Source organism: Cebus imitator, unplaced genomic scaffold, assembly GCF_001604975.1.
Source record: "Cebus imitator isolate Cc_AM_T3 unplaced genomic scaffold, Cebus_imitator-1.0 Scaffold42, whole genome shotgun sequence".
NCBI classification, from domain to species: domain Eukaryota; kingdom Metazoa; phylum Chordata; class Mammalia; order Primates; family Cebidae; genus Cebus; species Cebus imitator.
In genome coordinates, this window is record NW_016107357.1 from 11,287,809 (window position 1) to 11,314,820 (window position 27,012).

The 27,012-nt window shown below is 45.3% G+C and overlaps 1 protein-coding gene across 1 annotated transcript in view; it reads left to right on the forward strand.

Moving 5' to 3' along the window:
* GALNT2 (polypeptide N-acetylgalactosaminyltransferase 2) overlaps positions 1-27,012 on the forward strand; it is a 223,383-nt gene that overhangs the window by 124,927 nt on the left and 71,444 nt on the right. Inside the window, exon 3 of the mRNA XM_017526501.2 lies at positions 10,861-11,014. Coding sequence (XP_017381990.1) covers positions 10,861-11,014 — 154 coding nt within the window. The remainder of the gene's footprint in view (positions 1-10,860; positions 11,015-27,012) is intronic.

Genomic DNA, 27,012 nt, shown 5'->3' on the forward strand with positions numbered 1-27,012 from the left:
GTTTCCCTTCAGTTTTCCCCACTTAAAAGTGAGTCATTGGCCACGGTGGAGGGAACACAGATTGGGCATAATTAGGACCTGGGTTTGAGTTTTGGTTCCACCATCTTACAGCTGTGATATGTGGGATATGTTTACCTTCTGTGCCTTAGTTTCCTAACGTGTAAAGTGGAAACCATCATATTTTACATGGTTATGCTGTGGTGTGGATGGTGTGGACGAGGTCTTGTATGAAGTAGCTGACCAAGCAGTCACTGGTTCACAGAGCCTCTCTTTCTCTCCTTCTGTCATTTTCATCTGTTGGCTGGGATTCTGGGCAGTAGATGCACTTTGATATTGTTACTGATAATTTAGGATGAAAAAGGAGATTGGTCAAGACCATGTACAATAGGCTAAATTTATTATGGTTAGATACTGTAACATAGAAGGGAAAAATGAAGAATTTTCACTCAAAATGTGGAAAAGAGATATATGAAGATTCACATATGCAGATTTATTGCACTTTATTAATTTGATACTGTTTTGTGGTATATTTTTTAGTTGTTTTGATAGCACAGGTAATTTTAAATAAATGAAAACTATTTCCTCTATGGCATCTGATATTTTCTTAGGTTTTCTTTTAAATAGTTTTTTTTTTTTATCATTTCTTTGGATTTCCTGTTTTGTTTTTATCCTTAATCATGGATATGTGGGATTCCTTACTTTAAGAGACAGTTTCTCACAGGTGAAGAAAATTTCCTGTGATACCTGATATCCAGTGACAAATGATGAAGCATAATTTATGGGCCTTTGTAATTGAAATGGATCTATTTGTTTGTAATCTTGGCCTTGCCCTCGTCTTTTCTTTTATGATGTGACATTATGACCTTCTAGAGGAAGAATATTAGGATTTCTTTTTTTTTTTTTAAGCACAGTAAAATTACATTCAATTTGAGATCAACCAAGAGGTTAAAATAAATCTGAGAGTCTTGTCATTTGATATTAAATACATTCTGTTTTCCTTCCTTGGCTACTTTCCCAGAGGTTGCTCTGTTGAACGTGGGGTAGTTTTACATTTGTTTCAGCTGTCTTTCCTGGGGAGGATTTGAATGAAGAGTTGCAGTATAGCAGTGAATACCAGTGCAGAATACTGAAGCCGCCTGCAGCCTGGATCCACTGAGACTCCCGGTTTCCTGTACCATGGGACCTGCACCCAGGAAGCTACCCCCCCTTCCCTTGTACACCTGCGGGTGGTAGATGACAGCTCTTTGCCCAGGAGCATATGTCAGAATGTCCTGATCTGCTGCTGAAGGACGGTCACAACTGATGGTGCTCCTAAGACCGGATTTGTGCATGTGCCTGTGCGTGAGCCTCTGTGTGCTGGGTGGGGTCTTTATGTGATTTGTGATGTTAATTCTCTGAAGGGTCAGTTTTATAGATTTCTATCATCATTCTTTTTCAAATACAAGGTTTTGTAAAAACATTTTAAGAAAGAAGTAGCATTGTTTGGAAGGGTAGCATTATTTTAAACCAACCTTTATTTGAACGAGTCATCCAAATGCCAGTAGTCCTCTGATTATAAAAGCATCTGTTTCAAAAAGTTCATTTGTGGATTGGTTATTAGGAGCCCAGAATGAACCTTCCCATGGAAATGATGTCCTGAGTGGCACTTAGGACTCCTGCTTGACTGTGTCTCTGGCCACAGCCATGTCCTAGAGTGTCAGCCACAGAGCTGATGCCTGCGGGGCCCGGAGCAGCCTTCCCCGACCTCAGTGCTTATGCTCAGCCTCCACTCCCAGGCACCATGGACCATGCACAGTTACAGTCGCCAGCCACTCTCTGCTCGAGGGATGTCGTGCTGCTCTCCAGCCTAGATAAGATGGGGAGAATAGTTCCCAAAAGTAAACTAGGAAAAAACAGATTCTGAAAAGGTAGCTGTAGCTCAGAGCCTGGTGGATGGGTTTTGGGAGGGAGAAGAAACTGTGGGCCCAAGGAAGTACCAAAGCACAAAACCTTGCACTGTGAGCGATAGCAGGTGCGATGAAGAATGTCAGTGGTGAGGCATGCCAAATATGTCAAAGATAGGGAGGAAAAAAAAGAAAACATTGCTGGGCCTGTAGTCTGTGGAACCCAGGGAGCAGTGGCTGAGTCAGTACAGTGGGCAGGGCTCTGTCCTGCAGAGTGGACCAGCAGACAGAAGTGGCGGGAAGTCCTCAAGCACCAGCCTTAGGATCCCTTTCTCCTGCAGGGGTCCAGAGCCAGGACTTGTCAGGCCACTGTAGCTCTGTCTCTTTGGATCCTGGCCCTTCTCTCCCAGAGGCAGAAGAATTACCTGGGCCCATCCCCTCCCTGATTGTATACATTGCTTTTTATGGCTACAGGGGTAAGAAGGGAAGGCATTGGGGCTGTTGGTCCACAGGTAATGGGCAAGGAATCTCACTTCCTCCTGCCGTTAGCCCAGCCCTTCCCTGGGCTGGCCTCCATGTGCCATCAGACATCAGATGTAGCAGCGAGGTGGCTGGGAGGGGAGGGATGCTCTCCCAACAGTGCCACAGGTCTCTGGAAACAGTGGCAGAACAAGCTGCAGTAACACCTAGGGTTTAGTAGGATGTTCATTATCATTACTGAAACACATGCTTGGCAGCCTCCGGACTGGACCCCATCCACCATGGGAAGCAGAGAGAGCTGTGGCGGCCGATTCCATGCAAGGGTGTCAGTGCTGGAGATGACTGGAGCATAGGCCTTGGATAGGAGGGGAGGAGAGAGAGCAGCAAGAGCATCCCAGCCACGGGGTGAGGAAGCGGGGCCTGCCCATTCCCACCGAGCCTCCATCATCTCTGTCCAGACTTATCTCCAAACTGAAAAGGGTGCAGCAGACAAGGTTAAAGGACATGGAAGCCTGAGTCAGGTGGAGAGAAACAGGACTCATTTTAAATGGCTTTCAGTGAATGTGTCTCCAAGTCAGGACCAAGATAAAGATGGGAAGGGCACAGCGACAACCCGAGAGGTGGCTGTAATTTCTGGGGAGTGACTTGGGAATCATCGAGGTGCCAGCAGAGCAGGAATAAACACTGTTATCTCCATGTTCGTTCCTGTGTTCCACGGCAGTTAGACGTGGTTAAACTTGAGCTCTAGCCTTAGTGGAATTTTGAGTTATTACACACAGAAGAGTGTAAGCACTTGTAAGGCCCCCTGGCAAGAGGTTTTCAGAAAAGCTGTGGCTGGGATGGAGCTGTGTGAGGGGGCAGGAAGAGGCTTGCAGAGTGAGGAGAAAGAGAGGGTAGAGAGAGGCAGCAGCTGGGGACCCCAGGGAGGGCTCCTGGAGGAGGTGGCCACACTGAGAGGCAGCTCAGCCAGCAGGAGGGGTAGACACATACATCACAGTGGCCCTGCCTTATCTTTAAGTATGCACAGCATCGGCGTTGCGGGCATGGCTGGGGAGACCGGGTTTAGTAAGGGTTCTAGGTAAACCTCAGGGCTTGTGGGACAGGACTGACAAAACAGTAATGAAGTTAGTACAAGTTAGTAGAGGTTAGTAGAATGAAGGTAGTAGAAGTTAGTAGAGGTTAGTAGAATGAAGTTAGTACAAGTTAGTAGAGGTTAGTAGAAGCATGGCAACCTTCCTGAGAGGTGTGGCACCCACCCCTTCCACCGTGGCTCCTCCTGGAGGAGGTAGGAGTACTGGGGAGGCACAGCTGGCCACACAAGCCGGAGGTGAGCAGAGATTTGGACCTGGGTTTGGGGCTTGCAGGGGCTGGGCTGGCTTGGAGGTAACATGGCATTTGGCTGGGGACATGTCGTCAGATGGGGCAGGGCCTTCCTGAGCAGGGGGCAGATACCACTAGGCTGTACACGTTTGCACCAGGGTTGTCAGCCTCCTCGCTTTGTTTCCCATCGGAGCCACCCCGCAGCCAAAGGCACATTCCTGGAGTGCAAAGTGGATCGGCACTCACGTGCTCCAAGTGTCCTGTGCGCTCTGGAATGTGGGGAGTGAGGTTCAAGTACTTCAGCCAGGGCTAAAGGATTCGCAGCCACTGGGCATAGGGCCCCCTCTGCTCCTTCCTGCCCTCCCTCCCCACTGAATCTCCTCTGTCTCCGAGTGTCTTCTGATTCATCCCTCCTGCATCTGGCAGGTTCCTGCTCACCTGGTTCCTTCTAGACCCAGCCCAAGTGCCCCTTCTCCGGGGCTTTCTTGGAACCTTGGCTTTGGCTACAGAGCTATCCTGTGTCCTCCTCACTTTGGGGTGGTGAGTCTTTCCAGTGAGGCGTTTGTTAGTTTCTGCACATTTGCTTGGCTTGGCATTTTCACTGTACTGGGCAGTTCTGTTCAACTTGGGGAAAATACAGGGTGGTAGAGTATTTCTCTCCAAAATTAAGACCTTTCTGATAATGAGTTTGCCCAAAATAACATGGCTGTCTTATGAGGTCATCCATACATTCCTCAGCACGGCAAGTATGAGATGTCCCTTTAGTATTTTTCCAACCCTAGGATTGAGAGAGTGGGTCTGGGTCTCGACAGATGGGAAGGCACAGCTCCACCCAGGGACACAGGCTCCTGCGATCTCGTCCCATCCTGCACTCAAGCTGCTGCAGCAGGCAGGGCCCACTTCTCCCCCGATTCCCACTGAGCAGAAGTTCCGCATCTGCATGAGAGCCCCCAGAGGGTTTGTGGCCCTTGATAGCCCTCTGGGTGATGCAGGGAGCAGGAGAAAATGGCAAATTGGCAGGGCGTGGGGGCTCACACCTGTAGTCCCAACACTTTGGGAGGCTGAGGTGGGCGGATCACCTGAGGTCGGAAGTTCGAGACCAGCCTGACCAACATGAAGAAACCCTGTCTCTACTAAAAAATTAGCTGGGTGTGGTGGTGCGTGCCAGTAATCCCAGCTACTCAGGAGGCAGAGGTTGCGACAAGCCTAGATCACGCCACTGCACTCCAGCCTGGGCAACAAGAGCGAAACTCCATCTCAAAAAAAAGAAAAGAAAATGGCAAAGGAAGCTACCCGTGGCATGCATAGGTGAGGGGCAGAGGGCTGGTGCTTTCCGTCTGTGCACAGTCCTGGGGTTTCTCAAACCCAGTCCTGCTGAGGAATGTTAAAACAGCTTAAGTAAAAAAAATGTGAGGACCTCACTGATCATGATATAGCTGATAGCAACACTAATTTCCTCTAGAGTAGGCCCCTGGCACTTCCATTTTGTAAAGTAGGCTGTGTCCGAACTATTCCTCTTTCAAGCGCTAACACCCATGACTTTGGAACCAGCCTCCCTTCCGCCCCACTCCACCTGATATGGGACCTGTCTCACATCTCCCCCTGCCTGAAGCAAGCGGAGAATGATGCTGAGTTATTATTTCCAGGTGTTTCGTGGGAGCAGCAGATGGAAATGGAAGGATACAGGTGTAGACGTGGGTGAAATCATCCACGACCACCTTCTCTCCTCTCACAGCACCATGGGGCTGGGAGGAGGTACTCATGGGTGATGATGGGGCATGAATTCAGCGCATCTGCAGGTCCGCACCCCTGCTCACCTGGGCAGTGCCTACAAGAACCCCAAGAGGAAGGCAGGAATTTGCTGCTTCCTGCTGGCCTCCTGGGGTCAGTTGCAGAGTGGGACACCCCTCATGGTTGTCACAGAGGGCCTGGTAGCTGGTCAGTTCCCAGCAGCGCTTTCTGGGTGAGGGCGTAAGGGGCATCATCAGAGAGGCAGGGGCATTCTGTCTGTGTGGGGTCATTTCTGCCTGTGAATATCAGTTAATTTATATAGGAGTTAGTGTAGGACTTAGCTTTTGCTGTGGTCATCTCCTTTAGTTGTTAGAAAACCCCAGAGATGGAATGTTATTCCGATTTTATATAGGCCAGAGGGTCAGAGGGAGTCAGTGAGCCAAGCTCACCCTCAGACACGGATTTTGTGTTCTGTGCGTGTGCGTGTGTGTGCGCCTGCGTGTGCGTGTGCGCGTGCGTCTGCGTCTGCGTGCACGTGCGCCTGCGCCTGCGTGTGCGCACGCATGCATGTGTATTCTGCTGCTCCTCTGCTCCAGTCTTCAAATCCTCGTGGGTGACACAGCATTGGCCTGGGTCCCCGTTGGCCAGCTCCGCACCCTCTGTTCCGCGTGCTCCAGCCGGGGATCTGACTGATAGGGTAGGCAGGCTCGGGAGGGCTGACAGGCTTTGCCGTGGAACACATTTTAAAAATGCCTGCGGAAGAGCGGAAGAGGCGTAGGAGTAAGCGTCCCGCGCTCGGCTGCAGCATCTCTCAGACGCGGCTGGATCGGCGCGCAGCGAGGCCATGTGTAAGAACTAACGCCAAGCTGCGTTCCTCCCAGTCACGCGCAGCATTGGATGCCTTTTCACGGTCAGCCTCTGGAACTTTCTACCCAGGACGCGACTCTCAGTAGCAAAGCCGTTGACAGGTGCTTGCGGACTGTGCGAGTGGGGTGCTGTGCTGTGGGCGAGCCTGAATCAGTGAAGTGAGGAGCTCTGTCTTCACCTGCGTGGGAAGGGGAGCCTGGAGCTATGGGAGGAGTGGTGGGGCAGGACCAGCAGCCCAGGAGAGCGAGTCCCTTGTGTGCCGAGTGCTTCTCAGAGGACACGGCCATGCATGTGGGGAGCGGGGCAGTCGGTGGGACCGCCTGGGGGCTTGGCTGGCCTAGCTCAGTCATTCCAGCCCAGTAGGTCGGCACGGGGTCACAGACAGGTGGCTGCTTCTGTCTGCAGAATAATCAGCTGTAAGCTTCTCATTTTTACCGAATCAGAGGTTTCAAAGCTGGTGAGGTCAAACGATTCCTTCTTTGGTTTCAAAGACCACATCTAAAAGAAGTCTATCTTCTGGAAAGAAATTTCCTCAAAAATATTTCCCTAACCTTATTTAATAAGCAGACTGTTTCCACAGCCCTTCTTGGGGCAATGCTCTTTCTTTTCTCATGTTATTTAAATACCTTTCTCATGTTATTTAAATGTGTGTTTTATTTTCTTGTCATCTTTGTTGATGAATCTAGTCTCTGCCTCCTTGTGTAAAATGTTATTATATCTTTGAAGTATTTTCCGTCAGCTGCTTCTGCTTAGCCAAGTCCATTTTTCCCAGATCCCTATATATTTTTATTTTCTAAAGCTCTTTAATTTCCAGAACTCTTTTTCAAGATTTTAAAGAGACGATAAAAGCACAAGATGATGTATGGATGTCATTTTTTTTTAAGAAGGCAATATATTCAGATGTTTCGTTGGTTGGTTTTTGACTCTTTCTCTAACCTCTCCTACCTCGCCCCCTTTGCCTCTGGACACTTCCCTGTCTGCGTGGGATTGGGCTGGGACACATGTGCTCTCTGCAAGCCTTGTTCTCCATAGGTTCTCCTGCTTTTGCCTCTGAGGGTGGCTTAAACCCTAGCAATTCTGTATAGTGCAGAAATTACCAATTTTAATAATGGTTTTTTAGCCTAGCGTTTTTCAAATTGTGAGTTGTGACCCATTATTAGGTGGTGAAGCCAATTTCAAGAGAGATGTAAAACAAAAATAGAATATATCTGTTCATTGCATATAGTGAGGGTAAATTTGGTATTGCGAGACTTTTGTATCAGTTTATGTGTATGTTTGCATTGTGACACCTGGGTCACAGTGTTAAATGTGTGTCATTGTCAAGCAAACTTGAAAGCCCCTGTAGTACTCCAGTACTGCTAAGCTTTTATGAAAGAAATACTGTTGATGGTCTGTCTGATAAAACGGCTGTGTGTCTCCAGGAGAGTGCCAAAGGCAAGGCAGGGCCCACCAGGGTCCTGTTGAAGATGCTCCTACATCAAAGGAAGAGGGCGTGGCAGGGTGTGGCAAGCTACTGCTAAGTATGCTCCTGTAGTCTTTAGGTACTGAAGAAAGATGCTATTTCTGTGAAGTTTCAAGGGCTTCTCCTAGTTCATTTTTACTCATTAGTCAAATCTCAGCTCAAATAATCCTTTTACAGGGAAGCTGTCCCTGATTCCCAGTCTAGATAAGATTCCTCCATTAGATGCTTCATTTCTCACCCTCAGAGCACTTAGCTCAGTTTTTATTGATACATTTATTAGTACAGTCATTTGATTCTTGTTTGTCTCCCTCCACCTCCTAGAACATGAAGTCCACAAGCATGGGTCACGGGCCTGTGTGTGCCGTTATTCCCTGCAGGCTCTAGCACGATGCCTCGTGTGGAGTCATCTAGCAGGCACTGCCAGCCACGGTCTGAGCCGCCCCAAGGCTGACTGGCATTAGACATCTTGTAGACCTTGTTCTGTGATGGTCTTATTCCAGAAGGGTGGTCGGGGTGTGAGAGCACAAAGAGATGTACAGGTGGAAATGGGATTGAAACTTCAGGAGCTCAATTCCATTTCAGGAGCGTGTCCCATGGCCACTGCTGTCCTTGCACACAGGCCCACACCAAACAGAGTACTCAGACCTTGCTTTCCCCACCAGTGAGAAGCAAGTAGGTTGCAAGCAGAGTTACACGGTAGGATGAAACCTCTCTTCGGTGGCGGCCTCTTCTCTGGCTGTGCGTTGGACTCTGCCATGGTTCTTTATTCCATAGTTCAAAGTTCCATGGTGCAGAGTATTCAGAACATGAAATAACGTTTGTTAGAATCAGCTCATTGGAATTCTGCCGTAGGTGCTACTGGTTTAGATTTTAACAAAGGCTTCAAAGCCTCTTTTGTATTAGACCGAGAAAGGATAAACTCACTGGTGAATGGTGAGTAGAGGCTGCATGCTCTTGAGCTCAGGTAGGTGTTGTTTTTCTTCTCATCCTTGAAAATATATGAGGGTGAAGGCAGGAAGATAGGGAGAGAGTGGAGGGTAAGTATTTTTAGGGTTGTCTTTGCATGGAAAACATGTTTCCAATAAAATGTTTGGAAACATTTTATTTTAGGTGGAAGAAAATGCTGACACCTTGGCCGACTCCCGCAGACAGTTGTTTATTGAGGCCGCAGAATCATCACTGTAGCCAGGCTCGTGGGTTTTGGAACTGATTTTCTATTTGAGAGGCCAGGCTTCTGTGACCCCCAAAGCATCATATCCACGGCAACCAGCTGTGATGAGATGGGGGTTCTGACCTTGCGGGACAATTGCAACAAGAAGCAGATGAGCTTTTAGACAGAAAATTTACTCTTCTGTTTTGAACAAATTACATGTAACTAATTCTCAATTTCCTCATTTCTGAAATACAGAAAGGAACGGGATGGTCCTTCAATTGTGTAATGAGGGAGTTATGTTGGAAAAGTACATACATGCTATTATGATACCGTGTTTTCAGTGTCAACTGCACAAGGGCTGACATGCTTCAGAAGAGCTGCTTCCCTATTCCATGTAGCTGCTGGCAGCCCTGCCTTCCCCCTCCTACCTTGGCTCCGACTGCCAGGCTCTTGCATGCTCCTTAGTCACACTGGCCTCCTGGCTGGTTCCTGAATGGGCACTCTCATGCCCACCCTAGGACATTTGCATTGCAATGCCCTGTTCTCCCAGAGAGCTGCATGCCCATGCCCTGCCTTTTTTCAGGTATCTGCTCTAAATCATCTTGTTAGGCCTTACCAGACCACCCCATAAAGAGCAGGAACCCTGTACTCCCTGCCCCCATAACAACCTTATGTTTCCTCATGGCAGTTCCAGCCACTGGAAATTGCATGAGTTTCATGTGAATAGGGTTGTCATTGGTATTTATTATTATTTTTTAGTTTGTCATATCTATAAAGTAGAACATCATTCATAGGCCATTAAGTCCTCATGAAGAACCTGTTGTTATTCTATTTATTTATTCTGTAGGAAACTTAATTTCAAACAATGAGTAACATATCCGGGTCATACAGGTAGCAAATGGTGAATGGTGCTTGATTGAAACCCAGGTTGACACAGAATCATGAATGTTCGCTTAACCTCAAGTTTGCCTCTCCTTCTACCTTTCTTCTGCTGTTTGAGCATCCTGTCTTCATGCCCACCTCAGCACCATGCCATTGCCGAACACTCTGTTTGTAATGCTCGGCCCCACCCTGGATCCTTGCTGGGTTGGCGTCTTCATACATTTCTCTGGCTCTGCCTTTATTACCCCTGGGCTCATCCTGACTTCACTCACCTAGCAGGGCTCTCCCCTAGATGCTCCTTGGTGGCCAACACTGCCCCTAACCTAGGATAGGGCTCCCCAGTGTAGTGGTGTGTTCTTGGAGAACCTTGTGCTTGGCATTCTAGAGCAGCAGGCATTCTAGGATTCAGGCTAATGCTAGGGGACAGGCAGGCTGCCTTGGCTTCCTTCCCTCCAGGAAGAGAACAGGTACGATGTGTGTGTTAGGAATGGCCAGGCCCCTGCTGCGCATATGGTGATAACTCTGTGGACCACATCCTTCACTTTCTGCTTGTGGAGTCAGGCATGCTAACAGCTGCAAAAAAGGACCCAGTGACAAGGTTTCACCAAGGGGTGTTTTGATATCCTGTTCTTTAGGGCTTATTTTTTGTATAAACATTTATTTTTGTGTTACTTGATGTTACATGGTGGAATATCTTATGTGTAGTTTATACATTATCTTCTTCACCTACCTGAGATAATCCCTAGAAAGGTGAGACAAGCTGAGAACATCTCCTTTTATAGAAAACATGAATGATGCCACCATTATGGGTACTTTGATTTTACTTTGTTCGCTGGACAGATGTCTGCACGCCAAGCCATTAACTTTGGTGTTGAAAACGGCAAAGCTGCAGTTTTCTGTTCTCTGGCTTGTAGGCAGGCTGAGGCTTGCTTGTGCTGTTTTCAGCTAGTTTGTTATTTTAAATGGCCACTATATGAAGAAGCCATGGATGCGATTTCTTGAGTTAACACTTACTGCAGTCTCTGTGATGAACCCTTGGTCACATTTTCCCTCATTCCTACCTTCTGCTCTGTTCTTTTTAGGGAAAGTACGGTGGCCAGACTTTAACCAGGAAGCTTACGTTGGAGGGACGATGGTCCGCTCCGGGCAGGACCCCTACGCCCGCAACAAGTTCAACCAAGTGGAGAGTGATAAGCTGCGAATGGACAGAGCCATCCCTGACACCCGGCATGACCAGTAAGTACCCCACCAAGCACCCGCTGCAGCTTCGTTTGCTTTCGTACAAACCAGTGTGTCGCTTTCACCTGTTGCTCTAGAACTTTCCCATTACTCTGGGAAATTGAATATGTGTTGTAAAACTAGGAAAAATCCTGAGGTGTGTGGCAATGGAACTTCACCCATTGGCAGTGGAAGGATGGTTCTAGATCTAGTTCTAGTCTTTAGGTCCACTATGGCAGTGTGCACAGGCTGTGGGTTTCTGGCTAGAGCATTGAAGTCAGAAAGAAAGTTGTGTGACTGGCTTTATATTTACTTGTTATTTTTATGATCCATTCACAAAGATGCAAAATTTTTCATTGTTCCCAACCTTGGAGGAAGAAAATCTAAATTCCTGCTTATTGGAACAGCTTAAATTGGAAATGTTCTAGAGATTAGAAAGGTGAAATGAACTACCCAGCACAGTAGATGTTAAATTGAGCAGAAACACGGGAAGGACAGGTGCCACCTCTCCACACCCTGTACTGAAGGAAAGGCGCTTGTCCACCTCTTTCCTTTTATTTTTAGGGATAATGTCTCACTCTATCATCTAGTCTAGAATGCAGTGGTAAGATCATAGCTCATTATAATCTCAAATTCTTGGGCTCAAGCAATCCTCCCATCTTAGCCTCCTGAGTAGCTAGGACTACAGGCATTCACCACCACCCCAGATAATATTTACTTATTTAAAAATTTTTATGTTTATTTTTTTGGTAGAGGTGAGGCCTCACCATGTTGCTGAGGCTGGTCTTGAACTCCTGGTGTTAGGTGATCCTCCCACCTTAGCCTCACAAAGTGCTGGAATTATAAGCATGAGCCACTGCTCTCCTGACTTCTCCTCCTCCTCCTCCTCCTTTTTTTTTTTTTTTGAGAGAGTCTTGCTCTGTTGCCTAGGCTGGAATGCAGTGGTGTGATCTCAGCTCACTGCAACCTGTACCTCCCACGTTCAAGCTATTCTTGTGACTCAGCCTCCTGAGTAGCTGAAATTACAGGTGCCTGCCACCATGCCTGGCTAATTTTTGTCTTTTTAGTAGAGACAGCGTTTCACCATGTTGGCCAGGCTGGTGTCAAACTCCAGACTTCAAGTGATCTGCCCGCCTCAGCCTCCCAAAGTGTTGAGATTACAGGCATGAACCACCACACCCACCCCTTTTTATTCTTCAGAGATCTTGAGGGTAGAGGGTACTTTGGGGTCTATGAAGCTCATTTCAGGAGGCTGCCAGGCATTTTAAAGAATATTTGTTACCACTTATCAGGAAAGTGATATTCATAACCCTCATTGTCATCCCATACCTGTAAGCTTTGCTGATCAGAACCTTGATTGGGAGGTCATTCACATTGGAATTCTTAGTGAATTTGATTTGTTTGAGATTATTAAAAAATAAGGAGCTGCATTTGGAAGGCAGCTGTTTTCTTGGGTGCTTGCTATGTCTTCCTGATAAGTTACTTTTAGAGTCATTCATTCATCAGTGAATGGAATATGGACTACACATCTACCATATGTCAGACTCTGTGCTCCAATCCTGGAATTTTTGCCAGAAAAATCTGGTCCCATTCCAGCCACTAGGGATGGCAGGTGCACCAGGAAGTGAGTTTGTGTAGCCCCACGGGTTGGACAGCCTACTTCGCATGAACACTTTTGAGGCACTCAGGAGGCTGGGAGGGACAGGACAGGTCCCAAGAGGGGTGAATTGGGTGGGGACACCCAGGAAGAAAGCAGTGCAGAAGCCCTGCCAGGAAAGTGTGGGGCTCCCAGAGAGCCAGCAAGGGTCTAATTTCATGGGCGGGAGTTTCAGGGATTGATGAGGAGGCAGAGGTGGAGAGAGACAAACGGCCAGTGAAACTATGTTCACACACACTGCTTGCAGTGAAAGAGGATTTTTCTCTTCTACTCTCAAGGAACTTTATGGATGTACAGTGTAGGTTCCAGTTAACTCCCAGGAGCTTCCTTTCTTAACAGCTTTCTCTGAGTTCTAGTCAGCTCTGTTCACCTATTCCAGCTCATATTTAAGAAATATGTAGCTTTGCAGTTTTTTAGGGCAAGGGAAAAGTGTGTGTGTTTATGTGTTAATATCTGATACAAATGAGTATATGTAAACATGCATATCTTATATAATATTAAGAATCTCATCATCTGCCTAACTTCATTTGAAAAGATTTTCTTTGATTAAGGTTTCCTGTCATCCATTAATCTCTGTTCGGAAGATAGCTCTACTCAGTCCTTATGCTGTCCTAGATAAAGTCAGCTTGATTAACTGTTAAATACTTTATCTAAAATAAGGGGTGACAACCTGGGGTCCAAGGACCTCCAAGGAGCCATGCGTGGGCTTTGGGATGTTGTGAAAGTCTTGAGGCCAAAGCTGTGTGCAAGGTCGCAGGTGTACAAGTATGTGCATTTCTGGGGACAGGGTCCTTCACTTTTGTCAGAGGGTCCCAGGTGTGTACTTCCCCACCATCAGCCCATGCCCAGGCTAACCAGGCCAAGCAGCCCATGCCAGGTGCTTCTCCAGCCCCCACCCACACTGTCCACATAACCCTTTAAGGTAGTCTTGAAACTTGTCTTCATTACACAGAGAGGAAACGGAGGCACTTGGAATGTTAATAACTTGCTTAGTGATTAAGAGCTACTGACTTAAGACCAGAAAAGGTCTGTGTAGCTTTTGAGAAGGGCTTGACCTAAACTCAGGGGAATAAAGTCTAGCAGAATCTAGTGCAAAAATCTTCCCTGGTAACTTCAGTTGACTGCTTGGAATGACATCTCCATGAGTTGGTCTGAATTTCTTTTCACCATGTGGTTTAAGAGCTAGTTTTCCCACTGAGATTTTATCTTTACATACTTATCCTGAGAGCTGAGAGAATAATGCTGTTCTTTCTCATGGCTCATCAGCATGTGGGCTGGGTTTCTCATCTGCCTCCCTTGCAAGTCCCTACAAAGTCCCCAAAACTATATGTACATCTATTTTTTTCAAAGTTTTTGAAATACGAGTTTGTCCAAACAGATGTTTGACTATTCATCCCACAGTGTGGGATGCGTTTTAGGTGCATTTAATTTTAGCTCCAGCCAGTGTGTCGTGTTCATTTGCATGTGTTAAAGGGGCAGCTGGGATGCCTTCCACATTTGTTGGATTTGGGCTAAATTAAAGTCTATCCATAGTCAGTTGGATGCCTAGAGCTGAGCTGATTTAATGTCTCAAAGTGTAAGCTCTAGAATTACCATTCTTACTGAATGTCAGGTTAAGAAGATTGGGTTACTTCTTTGAATTTCTCTCCCAATGTATCTAATGGAGAGCTATTAAAGAATTTGACCTTTCTATATAAAATTGTTTTTTGTCTCTACAATATTTCCCTTCATGTTGATCTATAGAAATCCTTGCACGGTAGAATTCAGTCTTTAGTTGTGATAAATCTGAAAGCAGTGCAGGTGGAAGGTCATTAAGAACGAGGTGTTTGGAGTCCTACAGAATTGAAACTTGCGCACACCCTCCAGTTCTTAATTCTATGACCTTTATCAGCTATAAGATGACATAACATGACTCTGTAACCTATGAAGATTAAGCAACACATTTACAAGGGTTGGTTGCTCTTCCTCTGAGAGCTGCCTCGGTGAGGTATCCCTTGACCATCTTCCCTAGGAGTTCAGCCACCTGACCCCTACTCCAAAACACCTTGTCGCCCTTTCCTGCCTGATTTTTCTCCATAGCCCCTGTCACCACCTACACGTTGTGTGTTTTACTTATTTTTTTCTTTCTTGATCCATCTTTACTCCAAATAGTGAGTTATTATATTGAGGGTTGTTATTCAGACACCTCCGGGCGCTCAGTAAATTCAGTAAGTATTTGCTGAGTGAGTGAATTGTTTTGCAGAGTGCCTGGCATATAGTGAGTGCCTAATAAATCATGCGAGATATGAAGAATCATAAAAGAATACAGGAGAAGGAAAAGGGGATATTTAAGCAGTAAAGGTCATATGAACTCAAGATAGGCCACAAATAACCTCATTGAGTTTGTGTTCTCCCAGGACTGGAAAACTGCGATTGCAGTCTAACCCTTACTGCCATCAGGGATAGGTATAAGGAATCAAGGCTTCAGAGCCTCACAAACAAACAGACAAACACAAAACTCTGGGCTATGCTTTGTTTACCCTTCTAGATGTATAAAATATATTGTACCAAGAAGAAATATTTACATGGAATCAGGAAGCATACCAAAGCCAGCTGTGAGTGAAGTATTTAATACTACATATAAAATATATTAGGCCCTCTGAGATATTAGAAAGTTGGTAGCCCATCTTATTTTTTTTCTTTTCTTTTCTTTTCTTGCTTCATGGTCTCACTCTGTCACCCAGGCTGTAGTGCAGTGATACAATTCTGGCTCACTGTGGCCTTTCACTCCTGGGCTCAAGTGATTCTCCTGCCCCAGCCTCCTGAGTAGCTGGGACCATGGGTGCACACCACCATGTTAGGCTTTTTGTAGAGGTGGGGTCTTACTGTGTTGCCCAAGCTGGCCTCAAACACCTGGCCTCAAGCAATTCTCCCTCCTCAGCCTCCCAAAGTGCTGAGGTTATAGGTGTGAGCCACCACATTCAGCCCCATCCTCTTTTTGAAAGCACCATTTCTTTGCTTTTTATTTTTATTTTTATTTTTTTGTATTTTTAAATCAATATATTATAGTTGTATCTATCATGGGGATACATATGAGATTTTGATACCTGTCTACAATGTGTAATGATGAAGGCAGGGTAATTGGGATATCCCTCACTTCTAACAGTGATCTCTGCGTGGTTTCTCAATTAAAAAAAAAAAAAAGTCTTTTTGCTTGGAAATTTCAAATAAATTATCAAGACTTAAAAGCCAATTAAACCAATGGGAATTCTGCAGTTGCTTTTTTGTATTAAGTGTTTCTTCTCTCTCTGTCCCTGCATTGGGACGCTGTTCTCACTGTCCAGGCAGAAGGTAATGGAAAGTAGCGTTGGTGGTGGTGAGAAGTGGTCAGGTGGGCTATATTCTGAAGGTGGGGCCGACGGGATGTGCTAATGGACTGTAGCAGGGGGTGGGGGGTATGGCTTGGAAGGGGGTGCCACGGATTGTGGCTGGCACAAGGGAAGACTTGCAGTCACCTCAGCTGAGCTGTGGGGAGGCGGTGATTGGAGCAGGTGTGGGGAAATTTTTACATGTTAATGCCTTTCAGTGTAGGTGGACCTGTTTTGTAGGTGGTGGGATATGTGTCTGGTGTTTGGGAGGAAGGTCTTAGCGGGAATATAAATTTGGAAATGTTCAGTGTATGGATGGTATTTAAAGCTATGAGGCTGGATGTCAAACCCAGAGAATGGATGCAGACAGAAGAGGCCCCGAGGCCTGAGCCCTGGATGGTTCCAACTTTGAGATTTTTAGCTGTGGATTTGAAGCCAGCGGCTGACACTTGGAGGACAGTCTGACACTGTAGATTGCAGACTATTTTAGGCTGCGTTCCCATGATCAGCGGATATAATTTCATGAAACTCTGCAACTGAGAAGCTAAAAGGAGCCTCAGGGGAGTGTCTCATTCAGTGGTTCTCAGCCTCGAGCTGTGCCACCCACCCAGAACGAAGATGGAAATGTGGGGGTGGAGGATCGGGGGTTGTTGGAATACCCGTGGGGTGCTCCTGGCATCTACCACCAGGGCCCAATGAAGCCACATATTTTGTATAGCCCAAGTTGGTCTGGCACATTGAAGAAACTGTCCCACCCAAATGGCCACAGGGCTTCCTGTCAAGCCCTCATTTACCTGTTTCCCCCCACCATTAGTTTAAGAAAAAAAAAAAAGCATGTTGAAGAGGTTTTTTTGTTGTTTTTTTCTGTTACTGCTCTGTGTAGTACCTGCGTTCTCCATCAGCCAGCCCTCAAAGGTAGTGTTGAAAGCCGTCACCTCCTGAGCTTTGTAGCCCACACAGGCCCCACTGGAAGTCTGTGTCCCTCTGACTAGCAGCCACATGGAAGTATGAGTGTGTTGTGAACTGAATTGTGCCCCTGCAAATTTCTATGTTAAAGACCTAAACCCCAGAGTGACTGTATTTGGAGACAGATCCTTGTGGAGGTGATTAAGGTTAGAGGAGGTCCTAAGGGTGGTGCCCTGATCCACCCTATGGTGTCCTTATAGTAAAAGGAAGATGGAAGGAGAGATCTTTTTACCTACCATGTGAGCACACAGCAAAACGGGGCCACCCACAAGCCAGGAAGAGATCTCACCAGGAACCAGATCTGCTGACACCTTGATCTGAGCTTCTAGCCTCCAGAACTTTGAGAAATATAAATCTATTGTTGGGCCAGGTGCAGTGGCTCACACCTGTAATCCCAGCACTTTGGGAGGCCAAAGCGGGTAAATGGCTTGAGCCCAGGAGGTTGAGCCCACACTGCACTTCAGCCTGGGCAATAGAGCAAGACCTTGTCTCAAAACAAAACAAAACAAAACAAAACAAAACAAGTCTATTGTTGAAGGTCCCGTCTGTGGTATTCTCAGCGCAAGCTGACTAATACAGAGTGGAAATGATACATCTTGGCCGGCAGGCCAGTGGGAGGGCCGGCCAGCCAGATCCTAAAATGACTTGTGTAACACTTGCTTCCATTTTCTCTTAAGCTCTTCTGAGGCCCCTCCCCAGTGTTATCTGGTACGAAGATCCCAGGGGTAACATATCCTTGATGCCTTCTTTAGAGTATGCTGTGCTTAGGAGGTGATTGCCGTGAAGCTGGAGCCTTTCCAGGATCCAGACTCCTTTCCAGGAGGGTTTTGATTTGATTTTTTTTTTGCCTGGAAATACATCTGATAAGAAAATAAAGTACAGGAACCCAGAGGAACCCAGGAAGTTTATGGAATCTCTTTCTCTCTACTGGGGAAAACTTGAGAGTTTACTTTGAAATTGTTTACATATGTAAAATGAAATAAACCATTAGGGGAGAAATCATTACCTTTGTTTTCTTCTTTTCCCTGTCAACTAGACACCATTCCTTTTCACTTATTTCATTAAATCCTTTAAAAATGAGAACTGCTTGGTAAAAGAACAGGTTTCCTTCGGGTTTCAAACATCTAAGTTATTAGAAAGCTTTTCTCTGCCCGGCCACCACTACATTTAAAATGCGGGGTTTTGAAACATGTTTGTGTCTCAGGCTGAAATGCCACTACTGCCTGAACCATATGCCCACAAAGGAACCTTCTTTAAGAGGAGTTTGTCCAAGTTGTACACCTAATCGGTTTATCTTTAAGTCAAGAGTATATTGCTTTTACTCCGAGTATATTGCTTTTACTCCATTTACAGATTCTTAATGGCTCAGCCTTTGTTTAGCAGAATCACTAAAGAACTCTGTTTTGACCACTTTTGAAATGTCTGCCTTTAATGCAGCCCAAACAGATCAAAGTTCTTAAGCATGAGTTCATTGATTTATTTTTTAGGGGCATTTTAAGAGGGCAGACATTGAAGTCCTGGGTTGTGCTGTTCACTCTCACTGAAATGTCAGCGCTGATGTCAGTTGTTTTAAGGATGGCTAATCAGGATTAAGGATTGTGGGGAAAGATGAAATCCAAACTTTCCATTCTTATTCTGGAAGAACACTGCTGAAGCCAAGGAAAGGTTTTCAGCATTAAGTCAGCCAGCTTGGAGGGAAGCTTTGGCTAAGGCAACTATTAGGGGACTTGGAGTTTTCTTTTTAGGAGGGCAGAAGATCTAGAGAAATCTACATGGCTCCCAGTGGAGTGCAATTGGCAATCTGGGCGAGACTGGAGCTTTGCCCTTATGTTTTACTTCTCAGGAGCTCACGATGTCTCATAAATATGTGCCACGGCCTCCTGAGATTCTTGTGATGGAGCTGCTGCTCCCTGGCAGAGCTGGCTGAGCACCACTGCTCCCGCATCGATTTGCAGCCCAACTCCAACTCTAAGCTGTACCACACAGAGTCCTGGTGGGGGAGATGGGAGGCCACACTGGGTGTCACATGTGGGGACAGGGGCGTCTCTAGGCTTAGATGTCCTGGCTTTGTTGGCATTTGTGGCTGTGGGGTAGGTGGAGTTTGGGTGTGGTGTAACAGCGAATCTTTAAAAATCTGTTCAATAATCAAAACAACAAAACAGTTTATTGAACATTTTTTGGTACCAAGGCCTGTGCTCAGCCTTTTACATGCATTGATTTTATTTACTCTAAGGCTGGGCACAGTGGCTAACACCTGTAGTTTCAGCTCTTTGAGAGGCTGAAGCAGAAGGACAGCTGAGACCAGCCTGGGCAATACAATGAGACCCCCATCTCTAAAAAAAATTAGCCTAGTGCAATGGTGTGCACCTGTAGTCCAGCTGCTTGGGAGGCTGAGATGGGAGGGTGACTCGAGCCTGGAAGTTTGTGGCTGCAGGGAACTGTGGTCATGCTGTTGCACTCCAGCCTGGGCAACAGAGTGAGCCTCTAAAATAAAAATTTAAAAATTTATTTACTCTGCCTCACACTCCTGTAAAGTGTGTAGGGGTGTTATACTTCTGATGATGTCATATGCCAGTGCCCAGAAGGCTCGGAACTCTAACTTCACTTCCAGAAAGTAGAAGAGTTGCACCCAGGAGTCAGGTTCATTGGGACGTAAGCTCAGTTTGCAGAGCAGAGGTTGCTTTTCCCATTTTTTAAGTTGTCAATAGGAACATATTTAGGGAGAGGTAGACAGTTGGGATATCCTAGGGCCTCATAAGATACTACCTTGTATCTAGAGAGCCTTAGCCCCCAGGGGTTTTACAGTTATTAAGCCATGAAGTTTTATCACTTGTTGTGAGGCGGGCAAGAAAGGTGAGCCCCTTGCCTGAATTCTAACAGGGCTCAATGGTGGAGGAATTGGAGCGCTCTTTGTATCCCTGACTCAGGGTTCTGACTAATAGTTGTGGCTGCTTCACTGTCTGCTCTTCAGAGGGTCTTTTGTACTCCTTTCTTTTAGCCATGTGTTGTGGCATGAGGCCTGAATGCACCTAAAAAATGGAAGAGATGGGTGTTGATAACACAGCCAAACAACCTCCTGAGGGAAGCTGGCCACATGTTGATGGGATCCTGAGAAATGGAGAAGAAACAGGGTTGTTTTTCTTTTTCCAGTTTCAGATTCTCAAAGAAAATGGACTGGAAGAGTGCACTCTATTTCTGTTCCCTTGGAACATTGCTGATGTCGTTCAGGAAGTGAGACTTATGCTTGTGTGTTCAGTGAGTGTGACATCTCTGCCTGTCACTGTGACATCTCTGCCTGCTGTTGGAAGAGTGCTGGCAGGCTCAGTGAGATATACGAGATGTGGGGAGTTCCTAAGTGGCCAGCAGTAATGGCTCCTTGCTTAACAGCAGGTTCTAACTTGCACCTCATGGGCACAGTTCACACCAAAACCATGTCATTCATCAGCATGCTAGTTTATGTTTTGTTTTATTTTTCCTGTCTTTACAAAACCAACTTCTGGTTTCAACCACCGTTGAAACCATTCATTTTCTTCCCTTAATATGTTTCCTCCTTTTTTGACTATTTCAGGCCTTATCTCCATCTGAATTAAAGAAAACGTTGGACTGGTAGCAAATATAAGGCTTTGACTATAGAGATTTCGATGTGTCGATGTTGGCATCTCTGAAGGGTCCGTTGTAAGTCTCCTTTTCAAAGATCATTGGCAAATGTATTTTCAAAGCTTAACCCCTGAGTGCCTGTCCACACATGTGGCTCAGTTTCCCCATCTGTAACTCTAGGTTTGAGGAAACGCAATGATGATGCTAAATGAGTTGTGTAATTTGCTTTCTTTATTCTTTAGTCCTTTCTTTCTGCCACTATCCTGGGAATGGGGATCATCTTTGTCATCAAGAAACTGCAGTCTAGCAGGAGAGGCAGGCAAGAGAACAGGCAATTACTTAGTGTAGCAAGGGTAACCTAAACTCTAGACCATTTACAACAGGGCTCTATTCTTTCTATTTTAGACCTGCTTGAGGGTTTCTGTTATCTCCTTGGTAGACTGACCCTTTTTATCATTATGAAATGCCCTTCTTATCACTAGTAATGCTCCTTGTCTTACAATATCATTATAGCCACACCGTCTTTCTTTGATTTCATGTTTTTGCATGGCGTATCTTTTCCCTTGCTTTCACTTTCAAACTTTTTATGTCTTTATATTTAAAGTGTATCTTCTGTAAGTAGCCTACAGTTGGATTTTGGACTTTCGTCTGCTCTAAGAATCTCTGCCTTTTATTTGGTGTATTTAGTTCTTTTACATTTAATCTGCGTACTAGTTTATTGGGATTTAACACCAGCATCTCAGTGGCTGCATTCTATTAGTTCCACCTGCTTTGTGTTTCATTTTCCATTGCATCCTTCGTCTATATTAAGTATTTTTTTCCTCTGTTAGTTTGCTAAATTCTTGACTAATAAGTCCACATGTAGAGCCTAATGTAAATGAATAATTTTATTACTTCTTAGACAATGCACAGACCTTATAATAATTTACCTTCCACTTACCTTCAGTCCTTTGTGCTCTTGTTGTCATTTGGCTTAATTCTCTCTTTATAAACTCTACAGGATTTCTTTTGCTTTATGCAGTAAATGTCCTTTTGATTTATTCACATATTTATATTCCCATTGCTCCTCAGTTCTTATATTTCTATTTTCCACCTAAGACCATTTTCCTTCTGTATTTCACTAGTATTGCTCTTAGTACCAGTTTGCTGGCAATGAATTCCATCCATTTTTTGGTCTGAAAGCATCTTTACTTTTGTGTGTGTGTGTGTGTGTGTGTGTGTGTGTGTGTGTGTGTGTGTGTGTGTATGTTTTTTGAGACAGTCTCATTCTTGTTGCCCAGGCTGGAGTGCAGTGGTGCGATCTCAGCTCACTGCAACCTCCCCCTCCCTGGTTCAAGCGATTCTTCTGCCTCAGCCTCCCAAGTAGCTGGGATTATAGGCACCCAGTACCATGCCCAGTTAGCTTTGTGTTTTTAGTAGAGACAGGGTTTCACCATATTGGCCAGGCTGGTCTCGAACTCCTGGCCTCAAGCTATCTGCCCACCTCAGCCTCCCAAAGTGCTATGATTACGGGCATGAGCCACCGTGCCCAGCTTACTTTGGGTTTTGAAGAGCATTTTCACTGACTGTGGAATTCTTAGTTGACAGTGACTGTCAGCACCTTACGCTGTCATTCAGTTGTCTTGTTTTTCATTGTTTCTGGTGAAATATCTACTGTTAGTTTTCTTGTTCTTTTTGAAGACATTTTGACTTTTTCTTCCAGCTGCCTTTTCAGATATTTCCCTTTTTCAGCAATTTTTCAGTAATATGCCTAGAAGTTGTTTTCCTTGTGCTGAACCTGTTTGGGATTTGTGGAATTTCCTGACTCTTGAGCTTCATGCCTTTTCAGTTTTGCCATGTTGCATTTCTTTCTCCTCTTCCTCTGCGACCCTAATTTCATCTTTGTTAGGTATTTCTACATTTCCTCTGTCCCTCATAAGCTCTTTTCTGTCCTCTTTATTCTTTTTGATTCCTGGTGCCTCTATCTGGATGTGTTTCTCTTGGCCTGCCTCCTGCTCATTGATCCTTTCCTCTGCCATGTCTAGTCTGCTTTTAAATCCACTGCTGAATTCTTCATTTCAGTTATTGTGTTTTGTTCTGTATGAATAAATACAGAGACATTTAAGGGCTCTCACCGACTTTTTCATCCCCCAAAGAGGATTTAGGCTTGTTCTCTGGCAGGCAGATAAAATAGGGCAGGTCACTTTAATCAAGTCTGGAATTGAGCTAGTATAAAGCTGGGTTTCGGTCTTTTGTGAGAGAGCTGTTGAGTTTCCAGTTCTCTTTTGCCACTAGTAAGTAGCCCTATGGGATTCAACCTGGACGTGTGGAATATTTATCAAAGCCCAGTTTCCTCAGCAAGCCCTCAAGTCCATTTCTGGCCTCCACAGCCCCGTGGCACCTCCAGAAGCTGTCACTTGGCTCTGCAGCTACAAGACCGTTGCTTCTGCTCGGCCCATTCAGCCCAGTTGGCCATTTGACTCCATGTCGTTGAAAAGGAACCTCAGAGAATGTTGGCCTTACTCTCAAGGTGCTTCTCCTTTCTGGGCACCTGGCCTCACAACACCTGGCTGCTTTGCTAACTCTCCAGTGCCTTCAAATAGATGCTTCAGTGTATTTCATCCACAGTTTCTGGTTGCTTTCAGTGAGTAGGTTGGTCTGTAGCAAGGAACTTTACTGTCACTGGAAGCAGGAAAAACACCTGTGTGTTTTATTTGGAATTCAAATCCACTCTGAATTTGGCAGTTGATAAATTTTGCCCTGAGCAGTAACGTCTATCTCAAAGGAGAGTAAATAGAAATATAGGCAGACTTGAAGTTGGGAAGCGTAGCTTTTATTGATAGCTCAACCAGCTGTTAGCTCCCAGACCGAGGTCAAAATAATCTCTCTGTAAAGCCTTAGTTTCTTATCTGTGAAACAATAATAATGCCTGCCCGGCCTGTTGGACAGCATTGTTACTAGGCTCAGATGTGTGCATAAGCCACATACATTGCACAAATACAGGACGCTATTCTAGTGACTAATGGCTTATATATATATATCAGGTTTGAGTAAAGAATGAACTGTTATTTTGTTAGGCTTTGCTCTCAAAATGTGTGTGACATGCCTGACAGACATTCAGCCTCCAGTATGTGAAAGCCTGTGTCACATTGAGATGGTATTGGATTGTTTTATCATAGCACCAAAAACAGTCGCGGAAATAGCTGTGAAGCAGTGATCCTACCTATTTCAGAAAGAAATTATACCAGGAAAAATGGAGTCAACAGAGTGTTGCTTGATAAATGAGATCAATCTTTGGGTCCTAACGAACTGTCCTACTTCAGCTATTCATTTAAAACCCATCACTTAGCCATCATGGTGGAAACACGTAACTGCAAGAACAACTTTCTTTCAGTGGAAGCGTTTTGTATATTTTAGGAAACAGTCAAAATACTATAAAAATTAACTTTTTTTGTCATTTAGGCTGTATATTTCATTTGAATATGGTTTCAGAGATTACTTGTGACGTTTCTAATGAACTTAAAGGAAGCAGCATTTTCAGTTTGTGGTACATTCATTATTAATCCAAAACACCTGTCTGTTCACTGGTGTAACTGACAATTCACGTATACTTTGGAGTTGTTTGTTTATTTATGTAGATGGGGTCTCACCCCCTTGCCCAAGCTGGAGTACAGAGGTGTGATAGCAGCTCACCATGACAAACTCCTAGGCTCAAGCCATCCTCCTGAGTAGAAGACTATAGGCGTGCACCGCTGTACCCAGTAATTTTAAAAATTGTTTAGTAGTGACGGGGTCTTGCCACGTTGCCCATGCTGGTCTCAAACTCCTGGCCGCAATTGATCCCCTTGCCTTTACCTCCCAAAGTGCTGGGATTACAGATGTGAGCCACCATGCTCAGCCTATACTCTGGAGTTGTTAAATGTTAGTGGTGGAACCTATGAGGGCCTATAATCTCCACTGCCATCTGTAAAATTTAAAGTGCAGACTTTTACAGCATGACTATTTTAACTATTTTGAATCAGCCATGATTTTCTTCATCTGACAATAGTGTGAGAAAATCCACACCTCTTTGGAAATTCAAGTTATTTAAAAAAAGGAAATATCCCAATAGGAATATTGTACTTGGATTTAAAGTTTTATATTCACTGAAGATTCTTTTTATTCTTGGATTTATGCATTTATTCAGCAAATATTTGAGTGCTAACTACATGACCGGTCACTGGGGAAACAGCTGTGAACAAAACTGATTTAAAAAACAACTCTACCAGCATAGAGCTTATTAAGAGGATGGAGGGAGAAGACAATAAAATAAATCATTAATTATATGGTTTTTAAAAAGCATGTTAAATACAGAAGAGAAATAAACTAAGCAGTGATAGTTTGGAGTGTGGAAGAGTCAAGGGTTCCAGTACTAAACAGTGATCAGGGAAGGTCTCACTGACAGGTAGACATTTAGGCGAAGACCTGAGGGAAGGGACAAGGGAATGTCCATTTGGATAACTGGGAAGAGAGGTCTCATCAGAGGAGGTGGCAAGGGCAAATTCCCCAAAGATGTAGTGTGCCAGGCCTATCCAGAGGACAGCAGGAAGCCAGATTCACTAGGCAGGAGGGAATGAGGAAGAGTAGAAGGAGGTGAGATCTGAGAGGAGTCAAGGCACGAAGCCCTAGGAACCTGGAGGTTTATTGTAAGGGCATTGACTTTGTGCTGCTGTAACAAAAAACCTGAGACTGGGTAACTTAGAAAAAAACAGAAGTTTACTTCCTGCAATGTGGAGGCTGAGAAGTCCAAGATCCTTAAGCTGGCAAATTCATTGTCTGGTGAGAATCTGGTTTCTGATTCCAAGATGGATCCAAGACAAGCGGATCTTCCAGAGGGGACAAATGCTGTGTCCTCACATAGCAGAAAGCAGAAAGGCAAAAAAGGGACAAACTCCCTTCATTAAGCCCTTTTAAAGGGCCTTTATTTCTTTTTTTTTTTTTTTTTTTTTGAGACGGAGTTTCGCTCTTGTTACCCAGGCTGGAGTGCAATGGCGTGATCTCGGCTCACTGCAACCTCCGCCTCCTGGGTTCAGGCAATTCTCCTGCCTCAGCCTCCCGAGTAGCTGGGATTACAGGCACGTGCCACCATGCCCAGCTAATTTTTTTGTATTTTTAGTAGAGACGGGGTTTCACCATGTTGACCAGGATGGTCTCGATCTCTTGACCTCGTGATCCACCCGCCTCGGCCTCCCAAAGTGCTGGGATTACAGGCTTGAGCCACCGCGCCCGGCTGGGCCTTTATTTCTTTCACAAAGAGAGAAGTCCTCATTATCTAATCATCTCGTAAACGTTCTGTCACCATTACATTGACTGGTTACATTGCAACACCTGAATTTTGGAAGGGACTCATTCAAACTATAGCAGCCATTGAGTGAGATGGATGACATTGTAGGTTTGGGAGCAGAGGAACAGCGTGATCTGAATTAGCCCTATAAAGCGTCAGTCTTTTAAAAGGTCACTGTGATAAGACCAGGTTTATTGGAGTTGGGGTGGGAAATACAAGGCCAGAAGCAGAGAAACCTGTTGCCATGATCCAGCCAAGATGACAGTGGCTAAGAACAGGGGACTAGCAATGGACATAGCAAGAGGTGGCTGGATTCTGGCTGCATATGAAGGTAGAGATGACAAAATATGCTGAATCGGATGTGGAGTGTGAAAAAGAGAGGGGTGAAGGATGCCACTGAGTTTCTTGACCAAGCAACTTGAAGAATGGACTTGTCCTTTGCTAAGTAGGGAGCAGTACAGCCTTCTGGTTAAGGTGTGGATGATGGCACCAGGCTGCCCATCAGCTGCAGAATCTTGGTACATCACTTAGTTCCTTTGTGACTTAGTTTCCCTAAGGTATCAGTTAAGGGTGATGACAGTAGTCATCTCATGGGCTGCTGTGAGGACTAAATGGGTTAACACCCACCCATAAGTGACTTAGCACAGTGACTGGCACATAATCAGTACTAAATGAATACTAGCTACTATTCAGGAAGCATTGCTGGAAAGATTAGGAGGGATCTTGTCATCCAAGTGGAACTGTCAAGTAAGTGGATGAAGATACACGAAAACCTGGAATTCAGGGGGCAAGGCTGGGTAGAAGTTAGAGTTGAGATTGTCAGCATTTACAGATGGTTTTAAAATCATTTTGTTATCTATCCCTGAATGTGTATTTGTAAATGTGGAGGTATTTCTAGTTACCAAAATAGGCTTAACGCAGGGGTTCTCAACCCCTAAGCTGTGGACCAGTAATGATCCTTGGCCTGTTAGGAACTGGGCCGCACAGCAGGAGGTGAGCAGGGGATGAGCCAGCATTACCGCCTGAGCTTGCCTCCTGTCAGATCAGCACGGACATTAGATTCTCATAGGAGCACGAACCCTTTTGTGAACTGTGCATGCAAGGGATCTAGGTTGTGTGCTCCTTATGAGAATCTAATGGCTGATGA